Source organism: Macadamia integrifolia, chromosome 2, assembly GCF_013358625.1.
Source record: "Macadamia integrifolia cultivar HAES 741 chromosome 2, SCU_Mint_v3, whole genome shotgun sequence".
Taxonomy (NCBI): domain Eukaryota; kingdom Viridiplantae; phylum Streptophyta; class Magnoliopsida; order Proteales; family Proteaceae; genus Macadamia; species Macadamia integrifolia.
The window spans coordinates 31,470,361-31,495,542 of record NC_056558.1 but is presented as its reverse complement, the minus strand read 5'-3'; the positions used below and the strand labels follow the sequence as shown (position 1 = coordinate 31,495,542).

The 25,182-nt window shown below is 36.9% G+C and overlaps 2 protein-coding genes across 6 annotated transcripts in view; one reads left to right on the top strand and one right to left on the bottom strand.

The window, feature by feature from the left end:
- LOC122059283 (transcription factor MYB3R-1-like) overlaps positions 1-7,456 on the bottom strand; it is a 36,946-nt gene extending 29,490 nt beyond the window's left edge. For 2 of the 3 annotated variants that reach the window (XM_042621995.1, XM_042622002.1), the window contains exons 1-4: positions 6,197-6,239; positions 5,034-5,220; positions 4,079-4,133; positions 652-709 (exon numbers count right to left, since the gene is read on the bottom strand). In XM_042621995.1, the coding sequence (XP_042477929.1) occupies positions 652-709; positions 4,079-4,133; positions 5,034-5,220; positions 6,197-6,224 (328 nt within the window). In that variant the 5' untranslated portion in view covers positions 6,225-6,239. Of the gene's footprint in view, positions 1-651; positions 710-4,078; positions 4,134-5,033; positions 5,221-6,196; positions 6,240-7,212 lie in introns of those variants that run through there. The other variant, XM_042622009.1, reaches the window with a different exon arrangement.
- A 12,142-nt stretch (positions 7,457-19,598) lies between these two features.
- Positions 19,599-22,165, top strand: LOC122060768 (auxilin-related protein 2-like). Of its 3 annotated transcripts, none has more exons than XR_006134477.1 (4): positions 19,599-20,804; positions 20,898-21,032; positions 21,113-21,261; positions 21,383-22,165. XR_006134477.1 is itself a non-coding variant. In XM_042623876.1 (4 exons), the coding sequence occupies exons 1-4, from the start codon at positions 20,361-20,363 to the stop codon at positions 21,412-21,414; spliced, it is 753 nt and encodes a 250-aa protein (XP_042479810.1). In that variant the 5' UTR covers positions 19,599-20,360; the 3' UTR covers positions 21,415-22,165. The 3 variants fall into 3 exon arrangements, 2 of the variants coding, with proteins under 2 accessions (XP_042479810.1, XP_042479805.1); XM_042623876.1 differs by having other exon boundaries at positions 21,120-21,261; XM_042623871.1 differs by having other exon boundaries at positions 20,898-21,261.
- The last annotated feature ends 3,017 nt before the right edge of the window (positions 22,166-25,182 follow it).

Sequence of the window (25,182 nt, the reverse complement as noted above, 5' to 3'; positions counted from 1 at the left end):
AGTAGCAGATTTGAGAATAAATTGAATGGTCAAGTTGTGGTGTGCTTGTGCGATGTCTCCCCCCCCCCTCTCCCCTCTTCCTTGCAATACCTCTTCTTCCTCCTTCTATTTCTATCTTTGTTTATTTCGTTATTGTCTTTTATCTTTTAAATTGTTTGATTATAAAACTACCCCTCCCTCTCCCCCTATTTACCTCTTACCCTTGTTTTATTTTTCATTCTAAGTTTACCCCTTTCCCCCTTGTACGTTACACCCCACTTGTGTGCCTTCTCTTATAGTGTGAGCTGCTAATAAATTACGGTATTGCCACACCTTATTATTCAGTTTATTTATGGGTTTTGCCATCAAATCATTTTATTCAAGTCTTCTATTATGCTGGTGGTTCATAAGCAATCTGAATTAGGTTTTGGAACCCCGGATCCGCATCACCAAAAGCCCATCAGTAGATCATCAACTGAAAATCAATACAACAAGCTTATGATTGTCACATTAATGATTCTATGCTGAATGATGAAAAGACTATCATTCTTTCGCATGCTAATCAGACACATAGAAAAGGAGAAACTTCAAATATGTAGATTCAATCACCGAATATAGATTTCAGAAAGTAGTACAAAAATATGACATTAACATCAGTTGAACGAGGAGTACCTATCTTTTTCCAATTTCTTCCTTTAAAGCGCTGAACAGCCTTGTGCAATAGCTCATCCTAAGTGGAAAACAAAGCTTCGTATCAAAAGATACCAACACAAGAAAAAGATTTGCATAAAACCAAAAAAAGCTTGAAAAAAAGAAAAAGATGGGAATATGAAAATAGACTTCAAAAATACACAAGAAATAGGTTTACATAAAACCAAAAAATTAGCAGGGAAAAACAACCAAACAAATTAAATAGGTAACGTGTAGGGAAAAGATAATAGTGTCAACTTTCTACTTCATATGACACAAAGATTAAGTAGAATTTAAAAAAAAAAAATAGAAAACACACACACACACAAGTCGGAAATTGGTATGAAAAAGTTAACAGGAAAAGCTCTAGAAGACTTCATTATGTAGTGTAGTTTTTAAACACTTCGGATTGTATATCTATTGCACGTTCACATGTTTCATGTTGGAAACTGTTTTGTGTCTATTGCCTATAAGCTAGCTCATACCACTTGCGATGTTTCATTTCTATGCTACTTCTTCTTAATTATTTGATTTGTTTCCTTTGACTTGCTTAACTAACAATGATAAAATATCTCAACACATGCACTAATATGTTTTTCTGATGTAGTTACGATGATGAGCATTTAATTCCCACTCCACTTTCTTTCATGCACTTTTTCCAAGACATTTCCAATGGCTCTTTTCCAACAACTATATTCCAATGGCTACATTTAAATGTCTTTTTTTCCCCTCCCCTACATATGTATATGTATCTTGTGTGATGCAGATAAGTCAGCTAAAGGGCATATTTTATTGGAAATGACCCTAGGGTTGGGTTATGTATGTGTTGAGCCTTTGATGATTTGATCCCATGTGTTCTCTTTGTAATGGACCTACAAAAATATGGGTAGAAGGTAGGGCATACGGGATTTGCTTCATTAGTTAGCTAAATAGCTTTTAAATTAAGTTCCTAATTCAATTAGAAGTCCCTCACTTGCGTGAGATGTTTTCCTTCAAGGATTATGTTTCCTATTTCACTTATGTTTGTTACTAACGATATGATTTGAATTTCCTAATCAGATTAGGATTATTAGTCTTTAGTTTTCTATATATAGCTTGTAAGAACTATTGGCTCACACATGATTTATGATTAATAGAAGTTTTGCAATGGAGTGCTGTGCGATTAAGATCAGGGTGGGAGATCCTTGGAGGAAAGTGAGATTCTGATCCTTGTTCTTGGTCAGAAGCCATTAATCTATCCTTCTTCTTATTCTGTTCCCCAACCCCCCCCCCCGGCGCAATTGTTGTTTTGTCTGTTATGTATCAAGCTTACTTTTGAGACTGTTTTAAGCTGAGTTTGGTGTGGAAGAACTTCCTTTTAAGTTGCCGTCTTAGCGCCAATATTCAGGATTAAAAACCCAGAAAAACCTTCCCCATTGAACATTTCGGTTGCTCTGTTTTTTCGGCCTTTTTACTGAAAATGATATTCTGCACTGAAGAATCTGTCCACCAAATTTTTGGGCCATTCAAGGACCACTACCTCCTTCAACCAGGGTTAATTTCTGATCAATGATCTGATTTAATTAAAGTTCTTCTGATTCTGCCTGTTGTCTGTTTCAGAACTGAAGTGTCTTTAATTACTTTAAATCCAGCCATGAAGGGAACTTGGCCAGCTTTTTTAGCTGATCTGCTTCTTTGATTTCTAGTAATTAGATTTCTCCTATTTCCTGAATTTGTGTTGCAGATCTTGACTATTCTCTAATTAGTCTTAATCTAAACTTTGGATAATCATTGTATTTCGAGATCATCTATTCTAATTGTTTGTGAGTGATTGTTAAAGTTTGACCTACATCTGAGAAGGTTGACTTTTGTTGACCTTTCTGTTTTGCATTGACTTGGGATCCAGTCAGAGTGGTGTTTAGCCTTAACTTGGGGTTCATCCTACCTATCCCCCACCATTGTGGTTTGAAGAGATAGAGTTGATCATTTGTATTCTAGGAACTTGTGGGTGTGTGTGCCATGGTGAGCCCCCATTGTGAGTTTGAGGTCCTCTAATGGTGAGGAGTCACACACTTGGGTGAGAGAGTCCAAAGGAAACCCAGACTTAAGTGGTCCTCTTTGACCCTTGTTATCCTGTATTTTTCTTCATTTTCTGTCTTCATAACATTTTTCTTATTTTGTGCTACATCATTTTCCCTTTAGTTTTACTTACAATTAGTTTTTCACCTTGACATTACCTATTAATCTAACATACATCAAGGTAAGAAAACATAAAACACTCAGCGATAATCCAAGTGTCAGACATTCCCAATTATAGGCTGTTTTTTTTCACTTTTGACTTGTAAGTATGTAACTTGGATCACCTATGTCAGAGATATCCACACTTGTAAGGGTGCCGCCTAGGCGTCCATGCTCTTTCTTGAGTCCAAGGTAACAACACACCTTGTTGACACTCCACGATTTTGCATTGATTGATGTCTATTGTTTTGTTTTTTGTGAATTTGCCTATATTACATTCTACGTATTGTTTATTATATGTTGTCTTTCTCATAATAAGTTATAACTAAAAAAAATTAGATAATTTTGCATTGGTATGGTTTCTATGTTGCATATAAGTATAGTTATATAAAATTTTCATTGATATATTACATATACTTATATACCACATGCGGCACTTTGTCGCCTATGTACCCCTCCAACGCCTTGGGGGTCACCTAGTTGCCATGACAACTATGGAGATATCCAAACACGTGAAGCAGGACTGACAAATTAAATTTACGGAGGTGTGATCGCTCCTCTAAATTGTGGGGTGTTGCCATCCAACATTCCATACTAGAAGATCATGTCACTATGTCAGTGTCCAAAGCTCTAAGATATTAATACATACATAACAATCACAACAACATAGCATAAATGATTCTGTCAGATAAGTTCAAAAGTGCACATATAATGAGGTACACAATCCTATAATTTGGAAGTGCAGAATATACTCGCCATTAGTAACACTTCAAAGAAGAGATTAAGACAAAGCCACGGGGCATATAAAAAAAAAAAAAAAAAAAAAAATAGAGAAAACAACATTGAAAATATAGGAAACAAAAGGTTCACGAACCGCTCAAATGTAGATGAAAACAGAAAAATGCATAGTCTACCATCATCCACAGAACCCATGGGTCATGTGGAGTTGCTACTATAAACTACTTGGGAAGAATTACTATGAAAAGTCAGAGGAGAGTTTCCAATGTTTATAGAAAATGAGTAACATCCAGTCATCAAATTTTCAGCACATGACCAAGGCAGCGGCAAATATATCTTCTAGGACAAACCAAACCTTGTAAGCCTTAGTTTGATAGTTACAGAGGAGTAATAGAAAATAAAAACATAATTACAGAAATATTATGTTAGTTTTCCGGTCAAAATACATAGTTACCTCTTCAGGAGTCCATTGTCCTTTTGTAGAGCGCCTTGTTGGGCCACTAGTCCTCCTACAAAATGATCACTAAATGCATGATAACTAGGCATATATTTGGTGAAGCTATGGGTATTATCTTAATACAAAGGATTGAAATAAGTTTTAAGTAGCAAAATAAATGACTTAATTGGCAAAAAAAATCCAGGTGGGAGGAGAGGGAGAGATTAGAAAATCAAATCACCAAAGTAAACACGCCCATTTTCATCTAAATATCTTCTTAAATCATTAAATCCTAAGCAACAATGACCAGTAAATAAACTAATGGTACTAATCAAAAAAGGAACAAACTCATCATCATCAGTGTCGAAGAATGTGTGGATCTACCTATCAAAAAAAAAAAAAGAATGTGTGGATCCTAGATCAGTTCCACCATCCACAAGATGAGAAAAGGTGCAAAAATTTTCAATTCACATGAGCGTGCAGGCATAACTAATGGTACTGATCGAAAAAGTGAACAAATTCATCATCATCAGCATCAAAGAATGTGTGGATCCTCGAGCAGTTCCATCGTCCACAAGATGAGAACAGGTGCAATTTTTTTCTAATCACATGAGCGTGCAGGAAAAAACACACGCATGCATATACAAACAAATTCATTCATATATACATATATTGGTGTGCAAGAACTCAACAGTGAGCATAACTAGGATCTTGTGCCCATAAATTTTTGAGAACAAGCAGTCATGTGATCGATAGTGAAAAAAAGGGATAAATATTTTCAAAATGGAGAACTCTTCCCTACATTCACAAGGATGATAGTTGGAAATCAAAAGGCAAATAACGTGACACATAAAACATAACCTTAAGTACATAGTGGAAAAAAAAATTTGAAACCAAAAAAAGCATACAACATTTCACCAAATAAGTGAATGAAAATAAAAAGGATAGAACAGGTAACTGTTAAAAAGTTTACCCATGCAAAGGTCGCATCTTCAGTACACTATCACTGCCCCCATCAAAAGGAACAGAGACTAGAGCAGCTTTTGGAACTTCAGCACTTCTAGAACCTAATTTCCTTTCACTTGTCATTGCTCCTTGACCTGTATGTGATCCCAATTCCCATTCGATGGTATCAGGAACTTCCTTTGGGATGGGCACAACTGCAACCCAAAAGGTGGAGTTAAGGAAACATCAAATAAGTTAATGACAAGTTCACAGGAAATGAGGGAACCAGATACAAAAATGAAGGTGTAAGTAGACAATACAATTTTCCCCATGCACCTCCAACCCCCCCCCCCCAATAAAAAAAAGAATTTCAAAAGAGTCTTAGTCTCCACTGAATTCAATTGTTAGCATCATATATAAGGATTAAAGTATCGGTAACGGTATCAAGTATCGTATTAGAAGGGTGATTTTAAGAGATATATCATATCATATTGGAGAGACACAAGATACGCTAAAGATATGCATGGATGTGCTTATGATACATATAAAATACAGTTTTGAAGCATACAACACCTTAATATGCAATACGTAAATATATATATATATATATATATATCAGCTTGATGCAAGGATTTGAGTCATTTTACCTAATCTAATTATGCATAACCAAAAAAAAAAAAGAGATTTGCAACTTTACTGCTTTTTCATAGAAATCTATTTTAATCCATGATTTGAACATTATAAATCCCCGAAACTTGTTGAAATTGTGAAGATTATAGTCATTTTTTATATTAAATGATTTCCTATAACTCATTTCGAAGAGAAAATCAAGTCTCCAAGTCCTTCGGTTGCTCTCAGTTTCGTATCTCACTCACAGTTTATATTTTACAGGCTTAAAGAAGGTGTACCTTACCTATATTGGACTGTATCAGTCCCATAGCAGACCCGTATTGGTCCCGTACAGGACTGTATCGGTCTATACAAGCATTTTTTTATAAATAAGTACTGCATCGGACTATATCGTATTGATACTGACTGATACCAATACGATAAGGTCCGATACTGTAAACCATGGTCATATCAGCTATGTTACCTGGACATGGAAAAGGATACAACTTGGGTGTAGCAAAGACTCCACTCTTTGCATTTAAATTGTTTCACATGAAGTATCGGAGACAAGATGGCTCATACCTTGAAAGTTGAAGGTAACATAGATCATCAGTTAAGACTTGTCCCAACTATTTGGCCGTCATCAGCCACTACGTATAGGAGTACACTCTTAGAAGGTCACAGATCAGTGTAGCCCATTGATAGAAGGTAAAAGCAAGATAATAAGTCAGAAACCAAATTCACATAGAGAAAAAGAAAACAACTTTTCAGCACAGAAATAAATTTTTATCTTGTCCAAATAATGGTTTTTAAAACATAAATTGAAGCTTAGAATACCCATTAAAACATTGCCAGCCCAAAATTAGCATAAACCAATGAAGAACATTTCCTTCCAAGACCAAGTTGGGATTATGTTCAAGCGAACAAAAATCGTAGTCTGGAATGAACTCTAAGCCCATCAGTAATGCTAAATTTGTAAATAAGACAAAAATTGCTAGCTTACATTTTCATTTAACAGGAACAATTAAAGTCTTTTATCCTTTACAGAACCTAAGTCCAGATAAACCTATCCAAAGGAAAATATTCTTCCACATGTCTCACAAAGTCATTTAGAGAAACAACTGAACCGAACTAATTGAGATGCTTCAGCCTTATATAGAAATTACGACTAATTTGCCTAACAGAATCCAAATATCAATCAAATTCACTTAGAAATACGAATACGAAAAAAAAAACATTTCTGTGAATGAGATCACCGATTGACGCGCTACGGTATGGTCCAGCCAACGCAAAACCAAAATTTCAACCAGCTCACTAAACAAGCTATAGCTTGAAATATCACTAAGTATCCAGACAAGATGCCGACACAATCAATCAAATTCATAGTCTACAGAACCACTACAAAACCCTAACTATTAACCATTTCTAGTTAAAATGACCACCTTCTTCTCCTCCCCAGTAGATTAGGGTTCAAAAGCCAGAAATGTCAGACTGAGTCGCAATAGCAAAACCCATTACAAATTATTGTCAAATTGAACTCGGAACGAAAATCAAGAGAACCAATTCGAAATTCAACAAGAATATATGAAAACACTCACCGTAGTGAGCTTCGAACAGCAGAAACCAGGTAATTTGTGCGGACACCGAATCGATGAGATCAATGAAGCCCTTGATGCCGTGCACATTGCAGATCTTATTGAATAATCTCCAATTTGTAATCGGAGATGGAAAAAGATCTGCAAAGGCACGATGAAATCCACGCACTGGTAGAGTGTATTCAACAAAGAAGAGTGAGTGAATGACAGAGAACAAAGAGAAAGCGAAACCGTCGGTTTTTTTTTTTTTTTTCCTTTACATAAAGGGACGGACTGTAAACCCTATGGTTAAAGATCGAGCAGTTTCTGATAGATCGACGTTGGAGATTCAAATGGTTGGGAACTTTTCAAAGATTAAACGCTGTTCTTTTCGGCGATTTATTATTAATGGTTGTAGTCCGCTTCTGCATTTCGAATTCCCAACGGCTGGCCGACCGGTTGTAGCCGGTCGTACACAGTACAAATAGTTTAATGATTGAAGGAAAATGCATTGACCCGTAAATGATGACCGAAGAGTGGAGACTGGTATAATCGGCCGAGTCCTGTCTGGAAGACCAGTTCTCGACTCAGCGAGTCCGCATCAGGGTCAGCTTTGGAAAAGACATCTCTCCTTACATTTTCAACCAGAGAAAGCACAAATAAATAGGATTTGCCTCCTTACAGTACACGGTCAATAATACCCTTATACTATTTTTCGATATCCTTTGCACATCATTCCAAAGGCCTCGGAAGAGAAATATCTACCAACCATCAGTGTGCAGTGCTTTTTCATTCTTGACACTCTCCTCTCTCACCATGTCGGATCAATTGTGTTGGTTGATTTGTATTGATATTGATACCAATTGATATAGATAGGTTGATACAATACAAAATTCATTTTTTAGTGGAAAAAAATGATTTTTTTGTCTAGTATTGAACCAATATGGCTTGATATGGCCAATACATATTTGTATCGATATCAGTATCACCAGCGACTAATCCCGTGCCAATATCATGAACTACATCCCCCACGCATGGTTTTAGGTCTCGATATCATATCAATTGTATTGGTTGATTCATATTGATACCACACGCTAAAGCATAGTGGCTCGAGAACTCATGAACTCCCCCAATCAATGGTGATCCTTTCATCTTCTCAGCCTCCTAACTGTTCCCGCTAAGCAATGTATGAAAGGACCCTAGAATCATGAAAGCTTCAAATAAACAAAGAGGTGCTTACCATCTACTTTGATGGAATGATAAGAGGTGGGGTTAACCCTCTTAATTTGACTTGACTGTCGACGGATCCATTGTGTGTGATGATCAACTTAGGGCCTCCATACGTAAACTCGTTCGTCAGAATCAACTTTAAGCCCCCTCTTCAATCGGCGTTTGGTTCCTACAAAGTGGTCGTAGACCAAGGCTTTCTTCATATGCTTCTTAGGAAGATAAGCTAATAGCAATGACATACGATCTTGAGGCAGAAAAAGTACATGTTAACAAAACAGTCTCAAAAGCCTATTTATCACACTAGTCTAAAAAGAATTATTGTATTTTTAGGAGATTTACACTTGGACATTTTCCCGAAAAGAGCCAAGACCTGTGGAGGTGCTTTTTCATTTGGTTCCACTGAGGATTTAAAAAAAAAAAAAAAACTTATAGCCCTCCAAGAGTTCACATTGACAAGAAGGTTTGGCACCTCAATATCGGCTCTTCGCCACCTGGGGATTGTAGTATGTTCTAAGCCTCTAAGGGTTGGGTTGTTCTCCCATTAAAAATATGTGACTTGGGTTTAGAATGTCATGAGACAGTTCGATCCATCTCCAGTGTGGGCGTAATAGCATTGAGAGGACCATTCCCTAGTATGAGAGGATTGATACCTAATTGGTACAAATAAGTTGATACGAACCAAACATTCAATTAATTTTATTTTATTTTTTTTGTTAAAAAAAATGGATTACTTTTTCTTATCTAGAATTGAGCCGACACAGCTCGATACGTCCAATATATATTGGTATAACTAGCGAGCGATACTAGTGCCAATACCAAAAACCACATCAATGTTACCATATGTGCCCCTTGTTGACAAAACCAATTGGTATGGTGTGGTGATCCCCCAACCTTGCCCACCCCCACAAGGTGGTGTCGGAATCCCTCTTTCAAAATTACACCGATGAATTGCAACCAAAAAACAAGCATTGGTTATTTCATCCTCCCAAGACATTTATTATTTATAGAGTTTAATCCAATCGAGCCTTTTCACTATTTATTCAGATTGGAAGGAGATTCGACAACCTGTTCAAACTCCCCATTGGAAATTTGTGGTTGGTCTCCCTACCTTCAACCTTGCCCCAATATATTTTTTTGTTGGAAAATGATGTGTAAGCAACTTCTATGTGAGGACCAAATATGTTAAAAGGACGTTCCTTTAGTTTCAATATGTAGCCGTTGCTTGAGGAATCAAGAAAGTCTTAACCATATTATCTTGGAATGTCATTTTCCCTCAAGTTATCCATGCTCCCCTAGCTGAATGCAACTGATGTAGATTCTCTATCGTCTTTGTGGGCGAGGAATCATAAAAAATACTAAGAATCAATTTGACGGATCAATGAATACAAACATTATGTTATAAATTCAATTGGAACATACTCAGATCCATATCATATTGATGAACTATTTTCTTCTTTTCAGTCTTATCTACTTCACTCTCTATACAACATGTGACAACAACAACAACAACAAACGTAACCTTATCACAACTAAATGGGTCGGCTATATGGATCCGACATGAAAAAAGGAAAATAAAGAAGCAACAAAATAATAGAAAAGAAATAGAATGGGGATAAGAGAAGAAGATGAGGCAGTAATTAAAGATGCATCACATGAGCATCCCTGACACGAGGTTAGCTATTTGGGTCCTTGTCCTCCACAAAACTCTATCCATGGTCATATTAGGATCGAGCTCCACCATATGCATGTCTTTTCTCGTCAATTCATCAATAGTCATTTTAGGCCTACCCCTACCTCTTTTGTTTATTCCAAATGAATTTGATCACTCTTCCTTATTGGGGCATATGTAGGTCTTTGTTGCACATGATCATACCGCCTCAACCAGTTCTCATAGAGCTTGTCCTAGATTAGTGCAACCTCTACCTTGTTTTTAATAAAATCATTTCTTATTCTATCTCTCCTGATTTTACCGCATAGTCCTCTCAACATTTTCATCTCAACTACACTCAATTTAATCATATCACACTTCTTGACTGCCCAACACTGTGCACCATATGTCATAGTTGGTCGTATAACTGTCCTGTAGAATTTTTCCTTAAGTTTAACATGCATTATTTTGTCACATAGCATTCCTAATGCATCTCTCCATTTCATCCATCACACTTTAATTATCTATGCCACATCATCCTCTATATCACCCTCTTTATTAAAGACTGACCCAAACATTTAAAACAGTCACTCTAGGGTAGCTCCCATTCCCCAAGTTTTACCACTCCCTCTCATCCTCTGGTTTGACTGAAGGGGCACATCTATACAACTTTGACAATAACTAATATTAGCATAGCTACTTTTATATAGATGGGGAGTATGAATTAACTCTAAAATTAAAGTAATTTGGCATCTCCCATAATAAATCCCGATTGTAATAAGATCCACTTAAGTTTTTCACATTATAAGGAGGTTACCTAAAGCTCATTATTATGGATATCACTCCTAATTGAGCACGACTCAACCCAGTTTGACAATTTGACCCCAAACAATGACTGTTGTGCAACCAATACAAGTTGAAAACATTACATTCTTCCACTTGGGGAGTAACATGCTATTGCTTCAACCTTGAATTAGATAAATTGTGATCACATAAATAGGAAATATTGAAATAATCTTACTTTGAAACATTACACCCTTGGACCAAACAAAAACAAAAACGATCAATCATAAGTGTCTGTCACATCATAAGTAGATATGGATCCTACACATCAGAATACTTGCATCCTCACTTGCTTTATGTGTTATAGACATGTAAAGCAGTGGTATGAAAATTTCATGTCGCAGTGGTGAAACATGTAAAATTCAAATTAGTTATGACTTCCGATTGAGTCACTACCTACTCCATCATTGGAAGCTCACCAGATTTATTCTTCACATAGGAAATTGCCACTAGGAGTACCAAAATTTAGCTATTTATGTAGAGACCCATTATATTTACATCAACCTGAAACTTACTGCTACGTCCCTATCCACTAGCTCAAGTCCTCAAACTAAGCAACTACTACTTGCTCGGACAAAGGGTATATCTTTAAACAACATCTAGCACATGAGGGGGATAACATTATGTACTATCTCTACTCTCATTCAAGGCAAATAACATATACATGCATAAATAACAAAATTAATATGACCATAAACATTAAGCGACAATAATAAAGCAAAAGTAAGATATTGTTGAATCAACAAATAATAATCATCATCTATATCAATAAAACTATACTTCCACCAACAAGTTACATTAAAGGATCCATCTAATCCTTTTGTTAGTGAATCTTCCATGACACAACATCTCCAGTAATTGTGAAAAAATGTTGTTAACATAGATATCAAGAAAGATACATTTACTCCCACTAATCTTTATATATTGATCAACAACATTCTTCTTGAAAACAAAAGAAAATGGTAACCTTGCCAGAATCCAAATTATAGGATTTTGTTACCTAATGATATTTGCACTTTTGAACTCATATGACAGAATCATTTATGCCATGTTGTTATGATTGTTATGTATGTATTAATAGCTATGAGTTGTGGACACTGACATGATCTTTTAGTATGGAGTGTTAGATGGCAACACCCCACAATTTAGAGGAGGGATCACGCCTCCGTAAATTTAGTTATGTTAATCCTGCTTCACATGTGTTTGGATATCTCCATAGTTTTGTCGGTCCTACTTCACATGTGAGGGGAGGAGGGGGAATAAGAACATTTTTTTTTTTTAAAGTTTCATATCATAACCTTAGACCAGTGCTAAACCTTAGACTGGTCAAGAGTTGATCGATCAACAATAGTCAAGAGTTGAATTTATTCGGTTCGTACTAGTCTGAGTCCATACTTTAATAATAAAAATGGCTCTCTAAAAGGTAGTGTGGTACCTGAACTAGTACATGAATTAATGGGAGCAAACACAAAAGTATCAATAGCATAAGGATTTCCTCTTTTCATGGGGGTGGGGTGGTCATTTCACCCCTCACTATATTTGAGTGTAGAGACCACGTTGTGTTCTAGGCTTCTTTTTCTCAAAAAATTAAGGAAAAAAAAAGATTTTGTTTGATTTTGTTTGGCACCTTTGGCCAAACTCAGAATGGGGTGAAACAATCACCCCATCCCAAAATGAACGACATAAAATCCTCCCTTGTTGATACTTTTCCGTGTGCTTTGATTGGCACCTATGCTAGTGTAGAGGCCGTGATCCTGGATAGAAAACATTCCCATAAAAATTACACCATTTTATTAATACTACATTGTCTAATACAAACTACAAAGCAACTCAATGACTAAAGTGATTGACAGCTGTACATATATATACATTATTCAAAAATGTCACATTTTAAAAAGGTAATTTTTTCCTTTTGACAAAAAAAAAATTGTTTCCTTCTAAAAAAAAATAAAGAACAATGTGCCAAAAATAACTTGATATTAAAAGAATCAAACTTACCAAAAGAATCTCTAGTTTTTCATTTTAAAATTATTTTCTCGTAACTCAAAAAAAAAAAAAAAAAATGATCAACTTAGGCTGTTACAAGTATTTGAAGATTAATAAAATAAAATACTTGGAGGCTTCAAATCAAATTACCTTGTAGCAAAGAATATCTGTATTCAATGTCACGAGTAGTAGAAAAATTTTAATTTCCAATCCAGTGAGTGCACACCATAACTCAGTTAGAGTTTAATTAAAAAGGATTTTGAAATCCAAGAAAGATTTAGTTATCTTTCTACTATATACTCAATACTATGGTAGATACTTTTCAACAATTATAAGTAATCTTCATCCAATATGCATTGATTGTTAATTGATCTTGCAAAGATATTATATATCTTCTTGATATCTCTTAGATCAAACTAGAATTAAGCAATTCAATTAGGGAAAAAAAAAAATCATTCAACATTGCATTTATTCAACCACTAAGCCATTAAACAAAAAAATCGATCCAGATTTAAATCTCAAAAACAAAATAGAATTTCAATGATCTAATCACATTGGCTTTGATACCAATTAATAAAAAATATTAGAACACAACGACATGCTATAATGGAGATCAATTGGAAACAAACCTGGATTCATACTGTATTGATGAAAAACTACATGAATACTCGCTTTTCTCCTAGGCATTCCTTATCGACTCTCGCCTCTCTATCCAATTTGTGACAAATACAATTGGAATCGCTACCTTTATATAGGGAAACGGGGACAAACCCTAGAATCAGAGTAATTGGGCCTCTCACCTAATAAGGCCCAATAAGGCCCAATAGTGTTAAAGGTCCACTTAAGTCTTTGAATATTAAGATAGTCAACTAAAGCCCATTAACCCTTTATGGAGATCACTCCTAATTGGGCCCCATCCAACCAAGTCTATCAATTAACATACATCCACTAACCTGATCCCACACAATGATTCTTACACAATTCATACATGCATGTTGAAAACATTACAAGAAGCTTCAACTTAGGAGCCTCTGGTTGGCGTTCTTTGTTTTGATTCCTGTAAATCTCTAGGATAGAAAGTCTTAGAAAATTTGAGGGAAAGGGATGACCTCTTATGCTCTTTTGTTGCTTATAAAGAAGGACTTACAAGAGGCCAACTCATTCATGACCACCAAAATCAAATATGTGGCGGGTTCAATAATTGCTAATCGACTTGGTATAACTTTCCTTGGCTCACCATCTCCAAAAATTATGGAAGTTCATTTTTTTTTTTTGGGTAGTAATCTAAAACCTATTCATTTATGTGTGGAACACATGGTTGGGGAATTACAATTTCCCATTAACTATAGAGTGGAGTTTGGTTAGATTGTCTTACAAGATTGGGAGAGGGACTTCCGAGCTAAGGAGTTCGCAACACCATTGGAGTCCCTATGAATAAATTTGAACTTACAATCAGTGAAGGAAGAAGCTAAGTAAGAGATGTCAGAGATGATCGCATGGATGGCCAGCGGGATGGATCTGGTTGAAGATCTTTTGAGTACTCTGCATTTGGGCTGGACAAAACTTAATATGATAGTTGTTCAATAAGAAATCCAAGCCATGCAGCTATAGGTGGATTTTTTCGGAACTCTTTAGGAGATCCATACGGGTGCATCTCTCATTATTTGGGAATATAGTCTAACTTCTTTGTTGAGTTCTCAGATTTTTTTCATTGGTGTTAAGATAGCGAAGAAAATCACATCTTGCACCTCTTGATTGAATCCGACTCTACAACCTTTGTACCTTATGTCTTATATATATCTCAAACTATTCCATCAAGATTTCAGCAACAATGGATATTCTATCTGTAGTATCTTATGTTAATTTCTTGAAAGATGGTTCATGCTATAGGGAAGTTAACATTGTGGTTGACCTATTAGCCAAAAAAAAGGGGTAGGCCACCATGTCTCATATTATTGGACTGACTCTCTTCCTTCGGTACAACATGAGATCGTCTGGAAGCTCAACGCAGACAGAGACAGATTTATGGATAAATGGATGTAATTTTTTACTTTTCTTGACATGTTTCCAAGACTTGGCAATGCTGAAGGTGGATCCTTAGTTCAAATTTTAGTGGTCTTGTTCTTTGTTGACAACATTGCCGAAGGTAGATGGTGAAGTCTCTTATGTTTTCTTGTCTTGTATATGCTTTTCCCTCATTGTGTGTATGGGGTTATTACAAGTATGTCTTCTTCCTACATTTTGCATGGCCATTGTAAAGAAAAAAATTATTTTGTTGAAGGTGGATACTTAGCTCAAATTTTAGTGGTTTTGTTCTTTGTTGACAGCTTGCCGAAGGTAGATGGTGAAGTCTCTTCTGTTTCTTGTCTTGTATATGCTTTTCCCTCATCATGTGCATGGGGTCATTACAAGTATGTCTTTTCCCTACATTTTGCATGGCCATTGCAAACGAAAAAAATTATGATGCTGGAATGCAAATTTTTTTTGTTTGATTTCCTTGCAAACAAGGTTTTTTTTTTTTTTTTTTGGGTATGAAGTGCTTGCTTTTCTTTTCATTCTTCATGGTTTAACTTCGATTGGGAATTAAGCAAAAATAGGGGTTGTTTAAAGGGAAAAAAAAATTGAAATTTAAAACTATCAACTTGTACAATGAAACAAAATCTTAACCAGCATGGTAGTACCAAATATGCACTTCATTAATACAATATAAATTTCAAATTGATTTTGTCCACACATCTCACCATGTTGAAATAGTAAAAATATCATATTATTTTGATAGAACATAAATTTCGAAAATATTATGTTCGTCAACCTGCAACATTGATAGAAAACTAAGTTTTTCAACTCATATTGTCCTTCTCCAAAACCTGCTGAATCAGGCGAGTCATGATTTTCTTCTTATTTTGTTTAGATCTTCTTTTTTCTATTTCTCCAAATGAGGAGAGACTAAGGCTCTAGAGTTTTGTTTAGTTTTAGGTCAAACTTATGGTCCAAGAATAATATATAGCACAATAAATAAATACAAATTTTTTACTTAATTCAAATGACTTATCGAGTTAACATCTGGGTTTTTCAAGTATTCATGGGCCAACAAGGGCATGCACAACGGCATCCAATAGGATGTAATTTTTCATTTTATGGGGGCAAAAATGTTGTTTTCTCCTTTCTGTGTCTAGGTGCAGGTGTTACGCAACTAAGCAACCTTCTTTTTCCCAAGTAAAAATTTAGGGGAGAAGGTTCTCTTAGCCACTTGTGGACTTATGCTAGAACTCTCTCGCTCTATCTCCATCACTCCACATGAAATCACCTATCTGCCCCTATTTATAAAATTATTCAATTTACCCTCATTGGTGTGCTTCCCTATGCCACTTGCTCAAAGAACCCTCTCCCAAAAAAGGGAAAAGTATCTTTGAGCAAGTGGTGAGCTTCCTCATATGGTAAATAAAAAGATAAATCTACGTAAAAGGTCCTACAACCCATTTACTCAGAGAACCTTCTCCGAATAAAGAGAATTTTTAGGCATTACATTTCAATTTGATGAGGGAAGAAAAAAAGAATAGCCACTTTGATCACATTTGATGCAATACATACAATAAATAAAGTTGTTCCTTTAAGCTTCAGATTGAGCCATACATTTATTCCAAAACGAAAAAATAAAACAAAATGATTGACCCATGCATGGCGTGCCAATAGAGAAATGAAAGTATATACTTACATTTATGGCTTTGTCAATTGAATCGTATAACATATACATCAAAAGGCCGAAACATCATAATAATAATAATAATAATAATAATAATAGTGGGGCTGAGTCGTGCCACGGCTCACTATCTTCAAGATTGTAGATATCTATTATTGGTGAAAAACTAAGGCACTGTTTGATAATGTTTCTGCTGTTTGTGTGTCTAGAAACAACAGAAAAGGCTTTTCACGTTTTCGAAAACAAAAATGGATTTTTTGGAGTTTGATAAACCTGTTTCTTGAAACATTTTTTGTAGACATAATGCCACTAGAAAACCCAATAGTATCATCGGATGCCCAAAAGGGAGAGAAGGTTCGGTTGCCTCTTTTTAAGTTTAAATAGTTGAGAGATTTATCGGGCAAAACAACATTTTTTTCCTCTCAAATTCGTTTCTATAAACGAGGAAACAATTCCGACTTGTTTCGTCAAAGTTGTTTCTAGAATTGTAAATAATCATAAATTTTGATTTATGTTTCTAGAAACGGGTGAAATAGAATAACTTTATCAAACACTTTTTAGGTTGTTTCTCCGTTTTTGGAAACAAAAAAACACAGAAACAGTAAAAACGGAATGTTGTCTAACGGTGCCTAAGTTATTGCTAATGAATCTTTAATAAATTAAAGTTTTAAATGGAAATAAAATGGATTTAAATAACATGAAATGAATTATGTAAAGAGTGTAAGTTTGGCTTTGTTGGCCCGAGTCCACCCTGGTCCACCTTGAGCCCGAACAAAGCTTGAGGGCTTAGATACCCTGATCCTGAAGGTGGGTCAAGGCTGCCTTGAGTCAGGGACTGAGTGGACTGAGCATGCCAGGGTTGAGGCCCTGGGTTGAGCAAGGAGACTGTTGAAGCGGATATCTGAGAGACTCAACAATTATACCTACGACTACAACAATAGGTTCCGTATTTGATCGTAAACTCGTTCGGTTGGTTAATGCTACAAACTCAAAAGTGTTGTTTTAAGTTGTTGATGGTGATGTTTGCGGGGAGAATCCAACACCAGTAGAAGGAGATCCTGCCTAAGTGGTTGATCTGATTCAGCAAGGAGCATGGGAGGCAAAGCCGCTGGGGTAGAGATGGTGGGAGAATCTGGGTCAGCATAGCCCATTGCGTTCAATAAAGGGTGAGGCTAGAACTAGCACGTCTACTCACCTCTCTGATCCCTTTCTCATCCCACCTCTATGATCTCCCTATCACAGGTTGATTCAGCATGCGAGAGCTTTTGGCGGGTTGATCTTCTGTGCTATACTGATTTCTTGTTCTATCTAAGTGTCGTCCATGCATCGGCTGATGAATGAAACTTCCTCAAACACCCGCTATCTTCTCAGGGTGGGAACAATGGTGCTAGTGCATTGAGAAAGAGAGAAATGATTCTATTCGACATTTGAATTGGTAGGTGACAATTGGTTGATATTGCTTGACACAACCATAAATTAAATAAAAGGTTTAAATGGATAATCACAAATTAAACTTTCTATTCTTGGAGCGAAGGTAATTTAATACGGGACAAATCTTAAGATCAAAATCTAATCTTATCTTAAAACCAAGAGCTCAAACTCACCTGCCCAGAAACTGATGATTGGGTATTTTATGTGAGAAGAATTGAATAAAGAAAGCGAGAAGAAGTGGATTTTGCAATTGGGATAATTCTCTTGGTTCGTGCGGTTTCGATCTTTGTTGGTGTTGTTGGGTTCAGGGCGTAAATGATTTGGAAGGAAGGGGGTATGTTCATGGAGGAACATGGGCTGTTACCTGGAATGTACAGGGAGCTATTGTGATCGTTGATTGAGCTCTCCAAGAGATGAAAAGAGGCATGATTTTGATGATTGGGTTGTTGAGAACATGTAGCTCTTCTTTCTTTTTAAATAAATAAATATATTAAAACCCTAAAGAAAGGGAAAGAAAAGAATACATCGGAAGATGTCACCAAGGCACTCGGCCAAACTCAAATGGATGCAAACATCAACTAGGCCCATGGTTTCAAGTATGGGGTCGGCCGTATTGGATTGGTATAGGCTGAGATCGATTCCTGGTCTGATACCTATCTAAATCGGTTATCTGAATCGTTTCAGGGTAAAATGAAAAAGAAAAAGTACTTTTTATAAAAAGAAGGGGTAAAATAGATCAATACCAACCGATCCAGATCGGTATTGAATCGTATCAACAAAGACCGATACCATCCCCTAAATCCTTGACTAGGACATTGCAGTTAGAGAATGAAAGAAGCAACAATGAGCTTGCACTCCGTTCTTTCAAGAGGCATCAACTTTTCCCATCAAATAAGTGAATAAATTAAGGGGCAAATCTAATATGATGACTTTCTTTTTATGTAAAGTAGTGATTCAAATGCCTTCCCAATGGAATTCTTTTACTTTTTGCTTCCACTTTGGCGCTCCAGATTTTTAATATGTTGAATTACCTCCTCAATATATTTCAACTCAAGATCTGCTTTCTTCCTTTTTGGTAAACAAGATCTTCCCCTTCAGATAGAATCCATCAGACTCTAAACTTGTCTCATCCATATTTGCAATCAATTCAAGAGATCAATCACTAAGATGCAATGATGAGATCACAATACCCTAAGGATCATGGTTTCAAGTATTTGATCTAGGATTGGTCGTATCAGATCAGTATCGGCAGAGACCGATCCCCAATCCAATTGCGATCCAGATCGTTTCAAGGGTAAAATGATAAAGAAAACAGTACTTTTAAATAAAAAGAAAGGATAAAATAGACCGATATGATATGATTAGATTGGTATATATCGATACCGTTCCTAAATCCTTGCTAGAGATTCACCCTGACCATTGAGAAGAGATTGGTAAGAGCGAGATTCTGTTTCTTATTCTTTTTCACCTCGCCCACATTATCACATTATCTAAAGAGGACGATTAGATTTTACACTGATCCATATTATCAATTTTCTCCTAAATTAGGAAATACTACATGGCCAATCCAGATCGGTCTAAAATATCCTTAGAATCGACGGAAGAATGCTATGAAAACGACGAGTCAATCTGGTTTCTCAGGAATCGTAGGGATTAAGAATAAAGAATAGCAAGGGACATGGAGTTGATCGAGTTTGATAGTTCATCTGTCGATTTCACTCTGCGTATTTTCTATTCATCTGCACACAAGGGAAGCTGAAGAGTACGAATCACGCCTCACAGTAATAGAAATTTAGATCTCCAGAACGAAAAGAGAAAGGGAGAGCAGCTGCGACTTCCACAAAGTTACTCAAATTTTCAAAGGGAAGTTCAGATGGAATCATGGAAATTCCTCAACGGAGAGAGTGCCAGAGACGACTCTATTTTTTATTTGTTTCATCATTTTTCACGAAACTTCAGCGGAAGCTCTTGTATTAAGCTGCGCTATCCTTGCTATCTCCTCCAAAAACGCGTCAGGCACCGACAAATCGAGCTTCGTAACCGCCATGATCCAGTTCCTCTGTTACGACCTGTACGACGCCGATCTTTCCAAAGTATCTGAAGATTTCTGATCTGAAGATGCTTCTCTTACAAACTACGAGCAGATCGGTTATCGTCATCGAGGATTTCGATCGGTTGATTCGGTTCCAAGGGCGAGATATCGGAGGTTGGGCTCCCCTGAGATTGGGAGAGGATTGGAAGTCTTTCTTCTTTCTTCGCGAAGAGAAGTACTAAACTATTTTGATCAATTTTGTACCCATTTGATTGTTAACTATTATAGCATCCTTTAATTAAATGGAGAGCAGAGAAGCACGCAACAGAGCAGCGGCTGAAAGGGTAATAGCTGAAGCACGTGAACCAGCACAATGGGCTGCTGTTCAGAGGGCGGAAGCTGAAGCTGGTGAAAGGGCAGCAGCAGCAGACGCCAGGGAGAGGGCAGCTGCTGAAAGGGCTGTTGTCGAAAGGGTAATCGCCGAAGCGCGTGAACGAGCACAATGGGCTGCTGTTCAGAGGGCACAAGCTGAAGCTGATGAAAGGGCAGAAATTGAGGCAAGGGAAAGAGAAGAAAGAACAGCAGAAGAAGCCAGGGAGAGGGAAGCTACTGTTGCGACGAAGAAGGAAGCACCAGAGCGAGCTCCTGTGGAGGCTAGAGGGGAACGAGCGGCTTTTGAAGGAGCTGCTGCATCGTCTCGAGAAAGGGCAGCAGCTGCAGAGTCAATGCCGAGGCCTAACGCTTCGGTGAGTACCGTTTCTTCTCAGATTCAGGCGGATTCTGACTGATTCCAATAGCCAATTTGATCATATGATTCACTTCCTGGTCATTGTTTTCAGGATCCAATTGAAACCCAATTTCTGAACAAGGGAGTGTCTGAAGGGGTGCGCTGGAGATCTTCTGAAACTTCACCCAGCATGAACAAGGCATCTTCCTCAACAAATGTTGTTGATGAATTAATTCAATTTTTGGAGGTAATCTCACTGTTAATTTGCAAAATTTTGATTGTTTGTAATGCAACAATAAATTCAACAGTAGTGTATGGTGTTGCAAGGGAAAAGGTAGCACGAGAACGAGCTGCTTTTGCAAGGGCTGAAGCAGAAGTATGGCTTAGACACGAACAAGCGGCTGTAGAAAGGGCTGTTGCAGAGTCTCGAGAAAGGGCTGCTGTGAAGGCTAGAGAGCTAGCAGCATTTGCAAGAGATGGAAAATAATCCTCTGTCCTTGACCGTTGGATCCTCTGTTGTCCACGTGTCGTGTTCTGCAGGTAACAAAACAAGGAAAAACAGGGATGAGAAAAATAGAGGATTTTGATCCGTAAGAGATAATGAGCAAAAGAATGATAATGATCATTGACGGTGAGTTGCGCTGAGCATCGAACGGCTGAGAGCATCTGAATGCGCATCCCAAGGGGCTCCCAGTAACCCAATGCTCACTGCATCAGTGCAACGGTTGTAAACAATTTTCACACATCTTCGAACACCTAATAGCTTGACTTTTTATGGATCATAAATTCATAATGCCTAGCCAGTTTATAACAGAATTTGCTATGCTAATTTTATTTATGGGAAAAGGTTCTCTAAACAGGGTTCAACTCTTCTCCTTAGCGGTGATCGTCCAGGTCGTCCCATAGCTACTTAGGTGCTCACCATGTGTCTAGGCGATGATCCAACGACGCCTAACAAGGTGCGGAGAACAAGGCACGGGAAAAGAGATGTTGGGTGCCATTGATCGTTGCCCGGACATGTGGCAAGCGTTCAGGTAGCTATGGATGTGACCTGGGCGATTACCACTTAAGAGAAGAGCCGGATCTCTATAAACATGAGGCATTGTCTATGCCTACACAGAGTGTTTTTTTCTATATCTTTTTTAAATTTAATAAACAAATCTGTTGTGAGTGGGCATAGAGAAGGCCTCATGTTTAGAGAGACTTTTTCCTTTATTTATAGTTAAGCTGTGATACAAACAGGGAATATTTTACTGTTAATAAAACTTTTAATATAAAAGGAGGATGTATATATCTAGCGATTCGCATTTCATTGTAAATCTATACATGAAAAAAATACAAGGAAATACAAAGATGTTTTATTCCTTTTCTTGTAGTTAATCAAGGGCTGATTTCCCAAATGGAAATTATAATTAACGAAGGTCTTTCACAACTTTCAGAAGTCTAGTGAGCTACACGGACTAGATGAGTATGGAGCCACATTTTTAAGGGTAATTAACTGCATCACCCCTTGGAGAATGCCAGTATTATAGGAACACCTCCTATCTTTCACCAAATTACACTCAAACCCTCTACCGGCAGTCACTGTTAAATGAAAAATTAAAATGATCATTATACCTTATTCTTCTACCAAAATCAAAATCCTTAAGTCCTCTTCACCCCTGCCTATATTTACTCTCTCTCTTTCTCAACAGCCCCCTGTCTTTTGAAAGTCGGAGACAGTGTGCAAACCTGCAAGATATCGTTCGACGATAAACCCAAGTGTTGGGAACTGCAAAAGATAAGAATGTAATGGAGCAAGTATAAATTCTGATTTCTAATCACATGACATATCAATGCTTTACCATGTCACAAACCTGACTTAGAACAAGACTCCTTACATCTGTTGCAACGTCAATGCTAAATGCATCTTTCAATACATGGTTTGAAACCTTGTGAAAGAGGCATCAATCCGGAGGTGAAATTAGGGGAGCCTTCATTGAACTATCCAATTGTTACTCTATACGCTTCAGCTTCTAAGCTGTCTAGAGCGACATGGTTTTGGATGAATTCCTTTTTGAGTAAAGGTTACATATCTCCTCTGAAGATCGAGGATGCGCCGCCATCGCTAGCCCCTCAACATAGGGCACAGAGAATGTCAAAGCTCTTTGAATTGAATTGGCCCAAACCAGAAGAATGATCTTAACACCCAGTTCGAACCGCATTGCTCCGTTGCTTCTGGCCGAATCTCCTCTTCACTGGTTTCCTGGCGATGGGTCATCTTTCTGTCATGTACATCGGTCCAATTCTGATCCAACCACGGCATCAATCCGAATCCAACAAAACCCCTATATATCTTAATCTGAATCGGCTCAGCATCAGTCTCGATCGATTTCTATTCCAATCAATTGATTTCCCTCACCCATGGCTCCGTTTGTTTTGCAGATAAATAGGGATGAAAAAATTGTGTCGAAACTCGTTCAAGTAACGCTAAAACACTGCCCAAAAACAGAGAAAAAGATACACCCGACAAATGATCACTATATTACAGTTGGCAAAGGGATTGTTCAACCCAATTATCAATAACGAAGAAATGAAAAGCAACAGTCGTTATCATCAATCTGAGATGGAAGAGAAACAAAGAAGGATAAAAAAATTCCGGTCGCCACTGTTGCCGATGCCACTGTCGCCGTGATATCCGACGATTGTTCAGGAGAAAGGTATAGTAACTATCGATTTGGGGGTGAAACTTATTACATGGGCATTTTAGGAACTTCACATTTAGTAAAAGCAATTTGATATTTAAAATAAAATATAATAGCTGACATCAGCATATAAGGTATATTCCTTAACCGTGATTGATGGTAGGGGGTCTAAGTGTAATTTGGTGAAAGAGAGGCAGTGTTCTTATAATACTGGCATTCTCTAAGGGTGGCACGGTGAATTACCTTATTAGTATATAGTTGTGGTAGGCCAAAGATACTTATTTCAGTATCGATAGGTCATTGGAAAAGTCTATAGGGACAGCTTTATTTTTTCATTGAAAAGAAGTCTCAGAGAAATAAAATTCTTACGTTGTAAGATTGGATCAAATATGAATATAAGAATTAGTAAATTTCCCATTAAATCACTGGTTTTGCAGAAGTAAGGTTCGGTACAAAATGGACAAGTCCAGTTGTGTCCGAGCTTTGACTTCTCTTTTTTAGTTCTTCTATTATTCGGTGTGGGAATGCTAAAACTGAAATCGAACCAATAAGGAATTTTCAGTTTTAATTTGGTTTCGGTTTCTTATATCAGTTTGTAATCGGGTTGTTTCCAGTTTGGATTTGACTTTCCATACAATGCATACAAAACTATGCAAAATCTAATATTTTTTTAGTGAATTGGACTGTTTTTGGTTTTGGTCCGGGTTTGGGGTTCATCCGGTTTTCGATGCGATTCGATTTGGTTTTGGGCTTGTAATACTCCAAATCAAAGCCGAACCAATAAGGAGGCTTTGATTTGATTTGGTCCGGGCTATTATCGGTTCGATCCTATCGATTTACCAATTCGATTTAGGGTTTGACATCCCTACTTCGGACAATCAACTTTGACACAAAATTTGCTTATGTGGAAAACAATGAATCCAAAATATCAATATTTTCATCCTCAATTGTATAATGAAGATGAATTTTCTCATCCTAACCTTCTACAAAGCAGAGATCTTAAGTGTATTCTCAATAGCTTCTTCATTATTTACAATTGTCCATTATTGCAGCAGGTGCAAGAGACTAAACCCATCTTAGTTTACCCTCTTAGTAAATGAAGGCTTTAGGTTTGCTATCTCCAGCGCAAAATGACTTTGCCCAACTGATATGGTTAGATGCAAAAAAGTATCAACAAAAGTGATATAATTGATCAAGAATAAATGCATATTTACTAGGCTATTATGTTTGTTTCTTACACAAAATTTTTCCTAAAATGTAAATTTAAATGGAAAAATTTTACATGTTGATAAATTTTATAGTTTTTGTTTCTAGAAAAATATGATGTAAAATTGTCAATATGATTGCCAATGTTACAACCTTCTGTACATGTTGCATATGTTGGTTCAAATATTTTATCAAACAGGTGGTCGTGGTATGCATCTTTCATTCTCCTTGACTTAGAATAATGAGCTATTTGAAATGAAACACTTGGGAGAGCTTGTGACATAACTATTAAGTTGCATTATTGCAACATGTAGTAGTGGGAGCCTCGTGCACTGGGTTACTGCTTCACATTCACTCGCAATAACAAACAATCGTGTATCGAACATAAATACCCCTGATTTTCCTGAAAAGCAAGTTTGTTTATTTATTTTTTTACCCCGGGTCTGTATTATTCAACTAATAAAGTATTGTCCAAGTATTGAGATCGCAACATGCAAAAACGATAAA

Excerpts from the sequence above, each read along its gene's own strand:
- LOC122060768 (XM_042623871.1), top strand. The coding sequence starts at position 20,361 with ATGGAGAGCAGAGAAGCACGCAACAGAGCAGCGGCTGAAAGGGTAATA. Across the intron at positions 20,805-20,897 it reads TGCCGAGGCCTAACGCTTCG|GATCCAATTGAAACCCAATT; the intron begins GTGAGTACCGTT and ends CATTGTTTTCAG. Across the intron at positions 21,262-21,382 it reads GCTAGCAGCATTTGCAAGAG|ATAATGAGCAAAAGAATGAT; the intron begins ATGGAAAATAAT and ends GATCCGTAAGAG.